We start from the raw sequence: 13,953 nt of genomic DNA, 5'->3' as shown, positions 1-13,953 counted from the left end.
AAAACTCTGTCTCAAAAAAAAAAGGAAAGAAAATAAAGTTAGAAAAAATAAGAGGAGAAAACAGAGATGAAGAATAAAAAGAGGGGACCTCCATGGTTGGCCTATTTACTTAATCGAATGGCTCTGATTGAGAGTGTCACTTCTGCCCTTAAGCTTTTTGATGGCGAAATTGTATAAAGAAATGCAGTAATTTGCTTAATTGTCATTTGAGAGGAAAAAATGTGTCATACACTAGGAGAAAGTTTTCTCCGGTACCAACTCGTGGTTCACCGTGTAGAAGTTTAGAAGTGGTTAACAGTTTGACAGCACAGCAGAAATCATGACTTGTTTCTGGCATACCTAGATCAAAACTTAAAACATATTTAGCCATGTTAATCCTCTTGTGTAGTTTATCAGTGTTGATTCTGAAGGTAGGTAGTAACCGAGGTGCCGTGGCTCCTGAGGTGTCTTGGGGCCTGATTTGATTAACTCAGGAAGAGTCTCAGACCTCATGAAGTACTGCCAGGTCTGGCAACACTTGGCCAGGGTAGGCAGGTCTGTGTTGAGGTTGCTTTATGCAGACTAACAAAGGGTTCATTCTGCTCTGTACCTGTGCCTATTCTAGACCCTGGTGGGCAGCAGTGGGACCATTCTGACCACAATGCCTGTAATGATGGGGCAAGAGAAAGTGCCCATTAAGCAGGTACCTGGGGGAGTCAAGCAGCTTGAGCCCCCCAAAGAAGGAGAAAGGCGGACAACCCACAATATCATTGAGAAACGATATCGCTCCTCCATCAATGACAAAATCATCGAATTGAAAGACCTGGTCATGGGGACAGACGCCAAGGTGGGTGCCAAGCAAAATCGTGTTTTATGTTCCACCATGTCCCCTCTACCTGTTTTTGCTTCAGGAGCTTAGACAAGTCCCAGACTCAAGATAAGTGAATACAAGACCGAGTTAGAGGTACTTTTTTATTAAAGCATCTTGGTATTGTGTCAAGATTATAAAATATTAAAAACCATAAGGGTACTGGTGAGGGTTGATGAGGCAGTGACCCACTGAGACCTTTGACTCCTTCGGCTGTGCTCTGCAGTGATGGGGGACTCCACTGTCAGAGGCAGAGAAAGATGCCTGCCACTCAGTAGTTCCAGATACAGGACTGTGTGTGCCTTGGAGTCAGCTGATGGCATCGTTTTAGCTGTGTTTAGGGTTACCTTTTAGGGAAAAGAAAGAAAAAAGAGGTTGAGTCTTTGACCAGCAACAAATAGAGGAAATTGATTTTCCAAATGTTTCTGGTGTTTTCACTGAATGTGTCTTCTGGAAAGTAGGAGATTTTATTTTTAAAACCTATCTATGTTTAAACCCTATTTTGAAAGAAAATTTCATTATTTTCCTTGTTGCCTACAAATCTGAAAAGTATACATCCTAAGTAAAAATCTATGCCTTAAGATAACTGTCCAGGCCAGGTGCTGTGGCTCACGCCTGTAATCGCAGCACTTTGGGAAGCCGAGGCGGGTGGATCACGAGGGCAGGAGTTCAAGACCAGCCTGGTCAACATGGTGAAACCCCATCTCTACTAAAAATACAAAAAATTAGCCAGGTGTGGTGGCAGGCGCCTGTAATCCCAGCTACTCAGGAGGCTGAGGCAGGAGAATTGCTTGAACCTGGGAGGCGGAGGTTGCAGTGAGCCGAGATGGTGCCATTGTACTCCAGCCTGGGCAACAAGAGTGAAACTCTGTCTTGGAAAAAAAAAAAAAAAAAGATAGCTGTCCAACAATGCTGTGGTGTTTTGTCATTTGTTTTCCTTAAAGTTTGTTTTTATGCTAGGATTATTGTAAGAAGTAGGAACAATAGCTAATATTTATTGAGTGTCAACTATTTGCCAGGCTCGGGGCTAAGCTCTTTACACTCATTATCTGATTTAGCCAGGCTGCAAGCCTGTGATTCACGGACTCTCATTATCTCTGTGTTAATGAGGTGGAAAGTGAGGTTCAGAGGTATGGAGTAACTTCTCCCGAGTGGCACAGCTAATCGTTGGGAGGGCCAGCATCTGAACTTGGTTTCTCCCCTCACAGAGCCATGCTGTCATCCCAAGTGCTAGGGCTCTGCTCTTTTCACCCTGTAGCCTGCACTGGTCTCACTGTGTTTTTGCTTATCTTCCTACCCAGATGCACAAGTCTGGCGTTCTGAGGAAGGCCATTGATTACATCAAATACTTGCAGCAGGTCAATCATAAACTGCGCCAGGAGAACATGGTGCTGAAGCTGGCAAATCAAAAGAACAGTAAGTGTGCTGAGAACAGGGTTGTCCCCCGGCCCAGCTAGGGCTTTGTAAAGGCAGATCATTTTCACCAGGTGGGGTTTTCTTTGCAGAGCTTCTAAAGGGCATCGACCTAGGCAGTCTGGTGGACACTGAGGTGGACCTGAAGATCGAGGACTTTAATCAGAATGTCCTTCTGATGTCCCCCCCAGCCTCTGACTCAGGGTCACAGGCTGGCTTCTCTCCCTACTCCATTGACTCTGAGCCAGGAAGCCCTCTGTTGGATGATGCAAAGGTACAGACTTTTGAAATCTTCTGATCCTTGGAATCTTTCCCATTTCCCCTAAGAAAGTAGCTGGGAGGTCACAGTTATGAGGCCAGGCTGCATGTTCAGAGGGCCTCGCCTGGAGAGAAACAGGAATTCTGTGAAATTAACCAGGTCCTGGAGAATAAAGAAAAAGAAAACTGACTCTGGGGGGAAACAGTCCCTCAGGTTTAACTGGTCCTTGCTGATAGGCCCCGTCAGAGAGTAATGAGTGCCAGATCCAGAACAGGAATGCCGAGTAGCTGTTGTGGGGGCGTTGGGAGCTGCTGAAGGCACCTCATTGCTTCACTCTGCCTTTAATGGGCCTGGCAAGACCACTTTGGGAGGCTGATCAATTCGTTTAGGATGAGGCTGCCTCTGGGTCCTCTTTTCAGAAATGATTACAATTTGCAGTCTAACAGATAACATTTTATCTATGGGCCTTTAATCGTCCAAGAAAGCCCCTGGCAATGGTAGTTTAATGGAATTACTTAAGAGAGGCTCTGAGCCTAATGATCTTCCTGGGAACCTGTAGAGACCACTGGGTTCTGTACTGTATTTTGACTTTGGCAGTTTCTGACTCTGTAAGCACAAAGTTCCCTTCTAGTGTTTGTTTTTGATTAAGCTGTTATTGTATCACATACTTAATTTTACTAAGGATGCTCTGTTTTTGAAATATTCTTATAAATGTGATTCTGTTTGGCAACAACAGGCTGTTTGACATATAAATTGAATTAGCTCGGCTTCTGAGTCATCAGAAGAATGGTTTTAAAATATTGAAAAGAAATGACATGCTATATACACATTGGGGCGCAGGGGAGATCTGGCTCCAGCCCTCCTGCTATAAAATGGAGAGTGGGGTGGGTGTAGACAATGGTACTGTTTTAGAACAGGTAAAATATCCTTTAGATAGATTCACACTAAATATGATTTTTGATCAACTTTATTGAGGTATAATTTAAATGCAATAAAATATACCTACTTTAAATGTACAGTACCAAGAGTTTTAACATAATGTACAGTGCTATGTAACTGTCACTATAATCAAGATATAGAACATTTCCATCACCCCAAAAAGCTCTTTTGTACACCTTTGCAGGTAGTTTCCCACACCCCTCTCCAGCCTCAGACAATGACTTGATTCATCAGTTTCCTGTTACTTTAGATTCATTTTGCCTGTTCTGGAATTATACAGAAACAGAATCATACAGTGTGTTCTCTTTTGTGGTAGAGCTCTATTTTAAAAGAAAATCTCTTCTACCTTTGTTCTTTGGCACATGTACTTTTTCAGTTAGCAAGCAGGTGAATGTGCCAATGTTTGAGCAGCAGTTAGTGAATTATAGGCCTCTCAATTCCCATCTGGCCTTAGTCCTGAGTTAATAGACTTGAATTTAAACCTCATAACCATTTCTCAATATATATATGTATTTATAAAGTGCTGTAAAAACCTATGCAGTATTTATTCCAACCTCGAGGCCTTGTTTTGAAGGTCAAAGATGAGCCGGACTCTCCTCCTGTGGCACTGGGCATGGTAGACCGCTCACGGATTCTTCTGTGCGTCCTCACCTTCCTGTGCCTCTCCTTTAACCCCCTGACTTCCCTGCTGCAGTGGGGAGGGGCTCACGACTCTGACCAGCACCCACACTCAGGCTCTGGCCGCAGTGTCCTGTCATTTGAGTCAGGTAGGTGGCGGCCCCTTACACCACCTGGGCATGGCTGGACCACTATGGCAGGAGAAGGACCCTGTGTACAAACTTCTTGGCTTGGCTACCAGGTCCCAAAGGGGTTTTATAGTGGGCCCCCACCTGCTTGCTTCTGATAGGGACTGGCATAAGTTCCGTTTTGGAAGTAACAAGGCAAGCCCAAGTTCAGTCAGAATGAGCAAAACAAATCAGACACCCACACTACTCTAAATACCCTGGCGTGGAGGGGTGGTACCTATTTGAAGGAGGATATGGTGGTTTTTACCTGAGGTTGCAAAACCAATGCCTTAACCCTTTCAAGCTAACAAAGATTTTTGTGGCACTCAGCTCCATAATGACAAGGGCTACAGTCATTAACCCCGTTTAGATTATAGAATTATTCACCCTTTCTTCTGAAAATACGGTAGAAGACTCGTTCCTGTGATAGTGCTGGGGTCTGTCAGGTGCCTGGCTGTTCCGCAAGGCCTTTCCTGGCAGGCTCTGCTGAGACACTCCTTCTTAGGTTCTGGGGGCTGGTTTGACTGGATGATGCCTACTCTTCTCTTATGGCTGGTAAATGGTGTGATTGTCCTGAGCGTCTTTGTGAAGCTGCTGGTCCATGGGGAGCCAGTGATCCGGCCACACTCCCGCTCCTCGGTCACCTTCTGGAGGCACCGGAAACAGGCAGACCTGGATCTCGCCAGAGTGAGTTCTGTGTCCGCCCTTCCCCATCCTCCCCTAGACTTGACCAATAATTCAGCAACTCATGTCGAAGAAAGTCCTATGATAGATACTTGTGGTAACTGAAAGGAAAAAGGGACCCTGCTGCCGAACAGTCACAGGGCAGTGGAGAGGGCGCCTCTGCATAGATAATTAATTCCAGGGACATGAGATGATCTATGTCTCTGGTATGACAGAGGAATAATAAAGTGGGGTTCTGAGGGAGGGGTTCCGGGGCTTGAGCGGGGCTGCCAAGAGCAGGAAGGAAGGGCGGAGGTGGCCGAAGGACCCACCCAAAGGCATGAATGGACAGGCTATTTGGTGACTGGCAGGTTCCAGGGTATGTTAAGTGTAGGGTGTGTCACAGAGAGTTGAAGGCAAAGGCTGGTAGTGTGTCTAGGCCCAAATTGGAGAGGGCTTTCACTGGGAACTGATTTGGGGCTTTATTCCCAATTCTTTATAGAACCAGGGAAGGTTTTTGAGCAGGAAAACTAGCTGAAAGTTTTCATTTGAAATCAACAGGGAGTTTATGGAAAAAATTCTGGGGCAACTCACAGCATTGAGGAAGAGTTAAACATCCACATTTCAAGAGGAACAAGAACCAGAACACTCCTCAGCAGCAGTGAGCCATGGGCATGCCCTCCCCACCTCTGCAAGCTGCAGAGCCATTAGTGAGAACCTGATTGGCCATCCTGGATCTGTCAGCCTTGCTGGGGCTACGGGTCTCAGAATATAGCTGTGATTTTAAGAGGCCTGTTCCCTGAGCATAACATCCCAAGATGTATATCCTAGAGGCAGGTTCAGGTGTGTGTTTTATAAGCATCATTCTGGTGGCTGTGAAGGATAGGTAGAAGGGAAATGTGAAATGAATGGAACATGGAAACAAGTTAGGGTGCTCTTTTTTAAGTAGAGACAAGGTCTCACTATGTTGTCTGGCTAGTCCCAAACTCCTAGGCTCAAGTGATCCTCTCACCTTGACCTCCCAAAATGTTGGGATTATAGGCATGAGCCACCACGCCTGGCTGAGTCAGGGGGCTCTATGAAATAGGCTGAGTAAGAGATGATGGCAAGGACCTGGAATTAAAAGGAAAAGTTTGAACTGAATAAATATTTGAAATGTGGTATTTGGAAGGGAAGTGATAGTGACACTGACTCAAGGGTAAGAGAGGCTCCAAAATGGAGTGGACTCCATCTAGGCCATGTTGCCTGGAAAAGCTGGAAGAGGCCTCTGTAGAGTGAGCAGTGATTGGGAGGCAGGCCATGGGGATGGAGGAGGGGCGGGGCCAGAGTATTTGAGAAGCTTGTCTGTCAGGACAGGATTCTTAGGGAGAACTGGACTGGGGAGTCAGGAGGGGTGAGAGCCAAAGACTGGGACTTGGGAATAGCGCACCTTTGAGGGAAAGGCAGGGGAGGAGCCAGGGAACACCTGCCTCCTTTTGAATCTTCAAGTTGCAGGTACTTCTGACGGAAAAGATAGAGCCACCTTAGAGACTGTTGCTCTGAGGACATCTTTTCTTTTCCCTTATCCAGTCCTGTAATGATGTGGGAAACAAAACACAGGTAGTGTACCAGCTGCCCAATAGAGGAAAATAGGATAATTTACTGTAATTTCCCAAGACTGTATAGCCTGTCTTAGCCTGTCTTATAGTCTCCAACAGTGACAGAGAGAAGGCGAGCGTTCTTCAGTGCAGTGCCAAGACTCTCCACTAGACCCTCTCAGGTTGACAAAGATTAGTTCATCTGAATCCTAGAGTAGGGTAGTTTAGCTGTGAGTTTGCCTGAAACCATGGTTCTCAAACGTCAGCAGGCATGAAGCCGGGTACTGTGGCTCACACCTGTAAATCCCAGCTACTCGGGAGGCTGAGGTGTGGGTATTGCTTGAGCCCAGGAGTTCAAGACCAGCCCGGGCAACACAGCAAAACCCCCATCTCTAAAAATGAAAAGAAAAACACTTTAGCAGACATGGCATGAGAATCACCTAGAGGGTTGCGACACCAGAGGTTCTGATTCAGTAGCCCTGGGGTAAGGTCCAAGTGCTCGCATTTCTAACAAGCTCCTAAGAGCTGATGCTACTGGCCCCTGGGGGCCGCACTTTGAGACCCTGAAAGCCTAAAGGATCATGCAGTTCATCTAAATCTGTGTCACCTGTCTCATGTCTAAAAGATACTGCTGGCTGGGCGCGGTGGCTCACACCTGTAATCCCAACACTTTGGAAGGCTAAGGCAGGTAGATCACTTGAGGTCAGGAGTTCGAGACCAGCCTGACCAACATGGTGAAATCCCGTCTCTACTAAAAATAAAAAAAAATAAAAAAAAAAATAAAGTGCTACTCTGAGGGAACTCTGACCAGCATTTGCTCAAAGAAAGAACACAGTACAATCTCAATCGAGTAAAAAGCCTGGAAGGAAATACCTCAGAATGTCAGCAGGGCTTCTTCCTGGGGAATGAGATTATAGGTGGTTTTATTTTACTTTCTTGTAGCTTTCTGAAGTTTCCCTTGTTTTTATGAGTATGCACTAATTCCTCTGATAATGGGGAGTGAGGGGAGTAGAAGTCTATATCAAAACAAAAAGCCAGAGCAAGGCCAGTGACCGTTAACACCTCTTGATACTTCGTAGGGAGATTTTGCAGCTGCTGCCGCCAACCTACAAACCTGCCTGGCAGTTTTGGGCCGAGCACTGCCCACCTCCCGCCTGGACCTGGCCTGCAGCCTCTCCTGGAACGTGATCCGCTACAGCCTGCAGAAGCTACGCCTGGTGCGCTGGCTGCTCAAGAAAGTCTTCCAGTGCCGGCGGGCCACGCCAGCCACTGAGGCAGGCTTTGAAGACGAAGCTAAGACCAGCGCCCGGGATGCGGCTCTGGCCTATCACCGGCTGCACCAGCTGCACATCACAGGTGACGGGGCGGCTGCTGCTGCCTGGCTTGCTGCAAGGCATATCATGATACCTCTCCCCCTTAGCTTGATTTGCCAGTTCTGCACCCTAGCTGAAGTCCTTTTAATGCTGCTCTTTTAGAGTGGCTAGATCAAGCTTCTACCTGTTTCCACAGCTGTAAGGATGGCTCTTTGCTTTAGCTCATCAGTTCTCAGATGCACATGTTTTCACAGTAACATCACTATACTCAGGATGTGTCCTATAAACAGTGGCACATTGTAGATAAGTGGCAGTGTTTTTCTTTAGTGATACTTAAATTAATGGTGAGATTTAAAATTGCTGACATCTTAGAGTCAATGAAGTATGATCATTTATTTCATTCATTAAGCTCCTGCTATAATAGAAAGGCAGAGAGGCCAGCAAACGAATGACAGTTCAGTGTGAGTATGTTAGACTTTAGCAGAAGGAACATGTTTTCGTTGGGAGGGAGTGGGTACCTGTTTGGAGGGTTTCAAGAAAGGCTTCTAGGGAAGTAAGAGTCTTGGCTTTGCATGGAAGAATGCGTAGAGGTCACCAGCTCTGCAGGATATGAGCCTTCTGGGCAGAGGGATGTTCCCAAGGAGGAGCCCCACCTGGGGTGGCTCTTGGGAATAAGTCTTCAGTGGTCCTAGAGGGAGCCAGGGCACAAGGGCAGTGCTCGGACCATGAAGGATTTGGATGCCAGGCTGGGGATCTTGTAGTGTATCAGTAGGATTCAGTGAAGAGCATTAGGAAAATAGTGATATGATCAGGTTTGTGTTTCTCAAGTTTAGAAGAGTCAGGCTGGGCATGGTAGCTGGCTCATGCCTGTAGTCCCAGCACTTTGGGAGGCCAAGGCGGGTGGATCACCTGAGGTCAGGAGTTCGAGACCAGCCTGGCCAACATGGCAAAACCCCGTCTCTACTAAAAATACAAAAATTAGCCCAAGTGTGGTGGCACGTGCCTATAATCCCAGTTACTTGGGAGGCTAAGGCAAGAGAATCACTTGAACCCAAGAGGTGGAGGTTGTAGTGAGCCAAGATGGCACTACTGCATTCTAGCCTGGGCAGCAGGAGCAAAATTCCATCTCAAAAAGAAAGAAAAGGATAAAGACTGGCACAGCAGAAAAGGATAAAGACTAGCACAGCAGTTCACGTCTGTAATCCTAGAACTTTGGGAGGTCAAGGAAGGAAGGTCGCTTGAGCCCAGGAGTTTCCCACCAGCCTGGAAAACACAGGGATACTGCGTCTCTACAAAAAAATTCAAAAAATTAACTGGTCTTTGTGGTGTGCACCTGTGGTTCCAGCTACTTGAGAGGCCAAGGTGGGAGGATCACTTGAGCCTGGGAGGTAGGTCGAGGCTGCAGTGAGCTGTGATCGTGCCACTGCACATGCACACAGAGATGAACAGATAGAGGACGGGGAGTCAGGGGCAGAGGCTGCGTAAGAGGAGCAGTTGGAGAGGTCTGAGGAGACACTGAGAGGCTGAGTGTTGGAGGAGCGAGGGCAGAGTTGAGGAGGGGAGATTGTTGCTGGGACACGCAGTAAGATGAGGGCCAGGAATAACAGTAGGATGTGGTAACTGGAAGGTGTTAGATGTCCTGGTAGCAGCAAGGAGCATCAGCCAAAAGTGAAACAGAGCCAGGCCAGTGATGCAGGAGTGACCAGGAGATGAGACAGCGGGGTCAGTGTGCAGCTTTAATATGTGGGCTCATGGTAGAATTTTAGCAGAAGGTCCTTATCTGCAAATTCGCTCCGCTGTTATCTTGTCTGTTCCTCAGTGGGCCCTTGGGACAGAATAAGCCCATACTCAGGTCTCTGATCAGGCTGTGTCCTCGTTGCTGCCAAGTTCTGGAGAATTCCAACTGAGAAGCTTTACATCACTCATTCCCTCCATACTCATTGGCATTCCCTGTGTGAGACACTGAGAGGACAGAGGTAACTACAGTATGGTTGCCACACTGTCCTCTCCCCTCCCTCCCTGTGACGGTAAAAGCCCAGTGTCTCCTATAGGAGGAACACCTGAGGCCAGTACAGAATGGAGTGTGGAGGCTGAGATCTCCCTATGCTGATAAAGAGACAGGGAGGCAAGGCAGCCCAGGAGAGGGAACACAGGGCTGGATGAGCATGGGAAGCCTGGCTTTGCCACTGTCTACACCTTGACATGGGCACTTCCTGTGGCCGCCCCTGAGGCAAGGAGACTGCTTGCCCTTGTAGCAAGGACCAAAGCTGGCAACAGTATGAAAGCCTCAGGAGAGCTGTGATGGGCCCTTGTGCCTGTGCAAGGATACTTTGTCCCCTGATTAGGGGATCAGCCCCTGATGGGTCACTGTGCACCTCTCATTGGGGAGGGTGTGGTAAGCCTTCCTGGCCTCCCACCCACTAACCCAACATGTGTTCAGCTGTCCTTGCTCAGTTTATGTCACTTCCCCCCTGAAATGGGTGTGTGCTTGTGTATTGTGAAGGTGGATTCTTTTTTTTGGCTTTTTTGGGGGACAGAGTCTCGCTCTGTTGCCTAGGCTGGAGTGCAGTGGTGTGATCTCAGCTCACTGCAACCTCCGTGTCCCAGGCTCAAGCAGTTCTGCCTCAGCCTTCTGAGTAGCTGCAATTACAGGTGTGCGCCACCACGTCCAGCTAATTTTTTCTATTTTTAGTAGAGATGGGGTTTCACTGTGTTTGCCAGGCTGGTCTCGAACTCCTGGCCTCAAGTGATCCGCCAGACTTGGTCTCCCAAAGTGCTGGGATTATAGGTGTGAGCCACTGACACCCAGCCACATTGTGAAGGTTTTTTAATGAAAATAAATTCAAATCAGTTTTTCCAAAAAAAAAAAATGTCATTACCTCTGTTGAATGTTTGGAAACACAGAGTGGGGCTGTGCTCTGACACTGTTTTGGGAAATGCTGCCCTGTGCGCCTCTGAGTCCTGTACAACAACCTGCAATCGTGGCGGCTCTGGGTGCGATAGAACCGGGTGCCATGTTCCCAGCTACCCTGCGAGGTAGACAGGAACACACAGCCAGAACATCACAGAGCCTGGCATCTCATCCTGTGATCAGGCCTATCTGATCACAGAGTTCACCTCGTTTCTCCCCTGGTTCCTCTCTTACTTTGATTGTGCTGGAGAGAGCAGGAAAAAGTTTGGTTTTGGGGTTCCATCAATGATAATGTCTGTTTCCGCCCACCCTAGGGAAGCTTCCTGCAGGATCTGCCTGTTCTGATGTACACATGGCATTGTGTGCTGTAAACCTGGCTGAATGTGCAGAGGAGAAAATCCCACCGAACACACTGGTTGAGATCCATCTGACTGCTGCCATGGGGCTCAAGACCCGGTGTGGAGGCAAGCTGGGCTTCCTGGCCGTGAGTACCCTTCAGTTCCCTTCTGTAAACCTCCCCTGAGCACTTACCTAACCAGGAGTTAAGATGCAAAAGCCATTATGAGCCCCCTTCCCGCTCAGTTGCTGCCCACCTAGAGGGGTAGGCATTCATTCAGTTGCTCATTTCACCAGGACTTCCAGCAACCGATAAAACAGACCAAAATTCCTCCCCTTGTGGCCTTAATACCATAAGCCTTGTAAGCAGGACATTTTGGTCTCCTGAGGTAATATGAAGGTAATATGAGGTAATAAGAAGATTGGTTCACTGGTAGCAGAGCTACTGTATTTGGGGGTTAATATGCAACTTTTCTGCTCTTGCAGTGGTCATAAAAATTCTTAGAATCCTCTGGTTACGTCTCCTGGTTCTTTTATTTACTCAAAAGGTATTTATTGGGCATCTTGTGTCCGTCACAGCACTGTGAGTCCAGATATAAAAGCCAGTGCCTTTGCCAAGCTACAGAGTTCAAGAAAAGAAATGGAAAGAATAAAAGTAAAAGAAAAACTTGTGCCTGTCCACAGGGAGCTCAGGTCAGACCCAGGGCAGGGATTGTGGTTATCAAGCACCTCCCATATGCCTGGCTAGGAGCCAGCCTTGGGAACTCTCAAATGGGTAATTCCCAGTCCTTGTTATCAGCTAGTTCACAACATGCTGACCTCAAGCTTTCTCTTACTCTAGCAGAAACAGGTACATTTTACTCTGTGTCCCACTGTGGGTAGACTGCTGAATACATCAGGTATGTTCAAGCATTACCACATTTGTTTCTGTATCTCAGTAACGGCAGAGATGAGCTGAGAATGAACCAGAGCGTTCCCTGTAGTGACACTGATAGGTTTCCTGAGGAACATCACAATAGTCTATGGGACAAAGGGCGCAGGGAAACCCAGTGTACTTTTTATGTCTTACCTCTGTTTCTGGTGACCACAGATAAGAAATTCATCCCTTGATTCACTCATTCAGCAAACATGACTGAGCACCCTCTCTAAGCAGGACATTTGCCGTGTCCTCAGGGAGCATACATTTTGGCAAGGAACCTAGACAGCAGCCCTTCTTGAGCTTGACATTGATCTTCTCATGAGGAGGACTGGGCTCCAGGTGGGGAAAGAACACCATCCTCACTTGTGGGCTACACGACCTGGGAGTCCACAGACACTGAAGACGCATCATTTTTCCTATTCATTTCAACCTTCCCTTAACAATTCTTCCTGGGACCAGGTCTTCAGGACAGTGAGCTAGGGTGAGCTCCTGAGCTGGTCTTGGGGGAAGTCAGGGTGGGCTTTCTGGGAGAGGTGAATCTAGGCTGAGAGCAGGAGGCATTGATGAGGTCTCTCTTCTTTTTGGTTTATTGAAGTGCTCTGGGCTGATGTCATTACATTTGTAACTTCCATGCCCTCCAAAAATGTTTTGAAGACATTGATTTTATCAAAATACAACATACGTGCAGAAAAATGCACACATTTTAACTTACGGCTTGAAGTGAAGTCACCCATGCAACACCCACCCAATCAAGAAATAGAACATTCCCAGTACTCACAGAAGCCTTCTTAAGGCCCTCCCTGCTCTTCCTGCCCCCAACCAAGGTAACCACTTTTCTGAATTCTGTCACTGGAGTTTAATCTGCCTATTGTTCGTCATTTCAGTAAACTTATCAAAGTACATGCTTAGAAGTCTGGCTGGGAAGGCCAGGCATGGTGGCTCACGCCTGTAATCCTAGCTCTTTGGGAGGCCGAGGTGAGCAGATCACTTGAGTTCAGGAGTTCGAGACCAGCCTGATCAATATGATGAAAACCTGTCTCTACTAAAAATACAAAAATTAGCCGGGCGTGGTGGCGCATGCCTGTAATTCCAGCTACTCGGGAGGCTGAGGCAGGAGAATCGCTTGAACCCTGGAGGTGGAGGTTGTGTTGAGTGGAGATTGCGCCATTGCACTCCAGCCTGGGCAGCAGAGTGAGACTCCATCTCAAATACATGGCCAGGCGCGGTGGCTCAAGCCTGTAATCCCAGCACTTTGGGAGGCTGAGACGGGCGGATCACGAGGTCAGAAGATCAAGACCATCCTGGCCAACACGGTGAAACTCTGTCTCTACTAAAAAATACAAAAAACTAGCTGGGCGAGGTGGTGGGCGCCTGTAGTCCCAGCTGCTCGGGAGGCTGAGGCAGGAGAATGGCGTAAACCCAGGAGGCAGAGCTTGCAGTGAGCTGAGATCGCGCCACTGCACTCCAGCCTGGGCGACAGAGCGAGACTCCATCTCAAAAAATAAATAAATACATACAAACATATAAATAAATAAATAAATACATACATACATACATACAAACAAAAATTAGCCGGACATGGTGGTGCACACCTGTAATCCCAGCTACTTGGGAGGCTGAGGCAGGACAGTCGCCTGAACCTGGGAAGCGGAGGTTGTAGTGAGCCAGGATTGCACCACTGCACTCCAGCCTGGGTGACAGAGTGAGAGAGACTCCGTCTCAAGAAGAAAAAAAAAAAGATTACAATGTGCATGTCAAAAAGTATACAAATCATAAATACACAGTTCAGTGACTTCACAGAGTAAACACACCCGTGTAGCCAGCAGACAGTTCAAAGTACAGAACCAAGACCTCAGAAACTTCTCTTGGGCCCTTTGCAATCACTAACCTGCTCCTTCCCCCAAGCTTTCCAGCCTTCCAAGGGTAACCACCATCCTAGTCACCTCAGATATTTTGCCTCTGTTTAAACTATATTAATAGAAGGAGAGTCT

General features: G+C 47.4%; 1 protein-coding gene across 1 annotated transcript in view; it reads left to right on the top strand.

Moving 5' to 3' along the window:
* The window catches only part of SREBF2 (sterol regulatory element binding transcription factor 2), a 79,064-nt gene that overhangs the window by 43,505 nt on the left and 21,606 nt on the right, over positions 1-13,953 (top strand). The window contains exons 5-11 of the mRNA XM_003905622.4: positions 605-826; positions 2,149-2,263; positions 2,353-2,534; positions 4,033-4,225; positions 4,749-4,930; positions 7,563-7,839; positions 11,022-11,191. Coding sequence (XP_003905671.3) covers positions 605-826; positions 2,149-2,263; positions 2,353-2,534; positions 4,033-4,225; positions 4,749-4,930; positions 7,563-7,839; positions 11,022-11,191 — 1,341 coding nt within the window. The remainder of the gene's footprint in view (positions 1-604; positions 827-2,148; positions 2,264-2,352; positions 2,535-4,032; positions 4,226-4,748; positions 4,931-7,562; positions 7,840-11,021; positions 11,192-13,953) is intronic.

The sequence above is a fragment of the Papio anubis genome, chromosome 16 (genome assembly GCF_008728515.1).
Source record: "Papio anubis isolate 15944 chromosome 16, Panubis1.0, whole genome shotgun sequence".
NCBI classification, from domain to species: Eukaryota; Metazoa; Chordata; class Mammalia; order Primates; family Cercopithecidae; genus Papio; species Papio anubis.
This window is presented reverse-complemented; position numbering and strand designations above follow the sequence as displayed.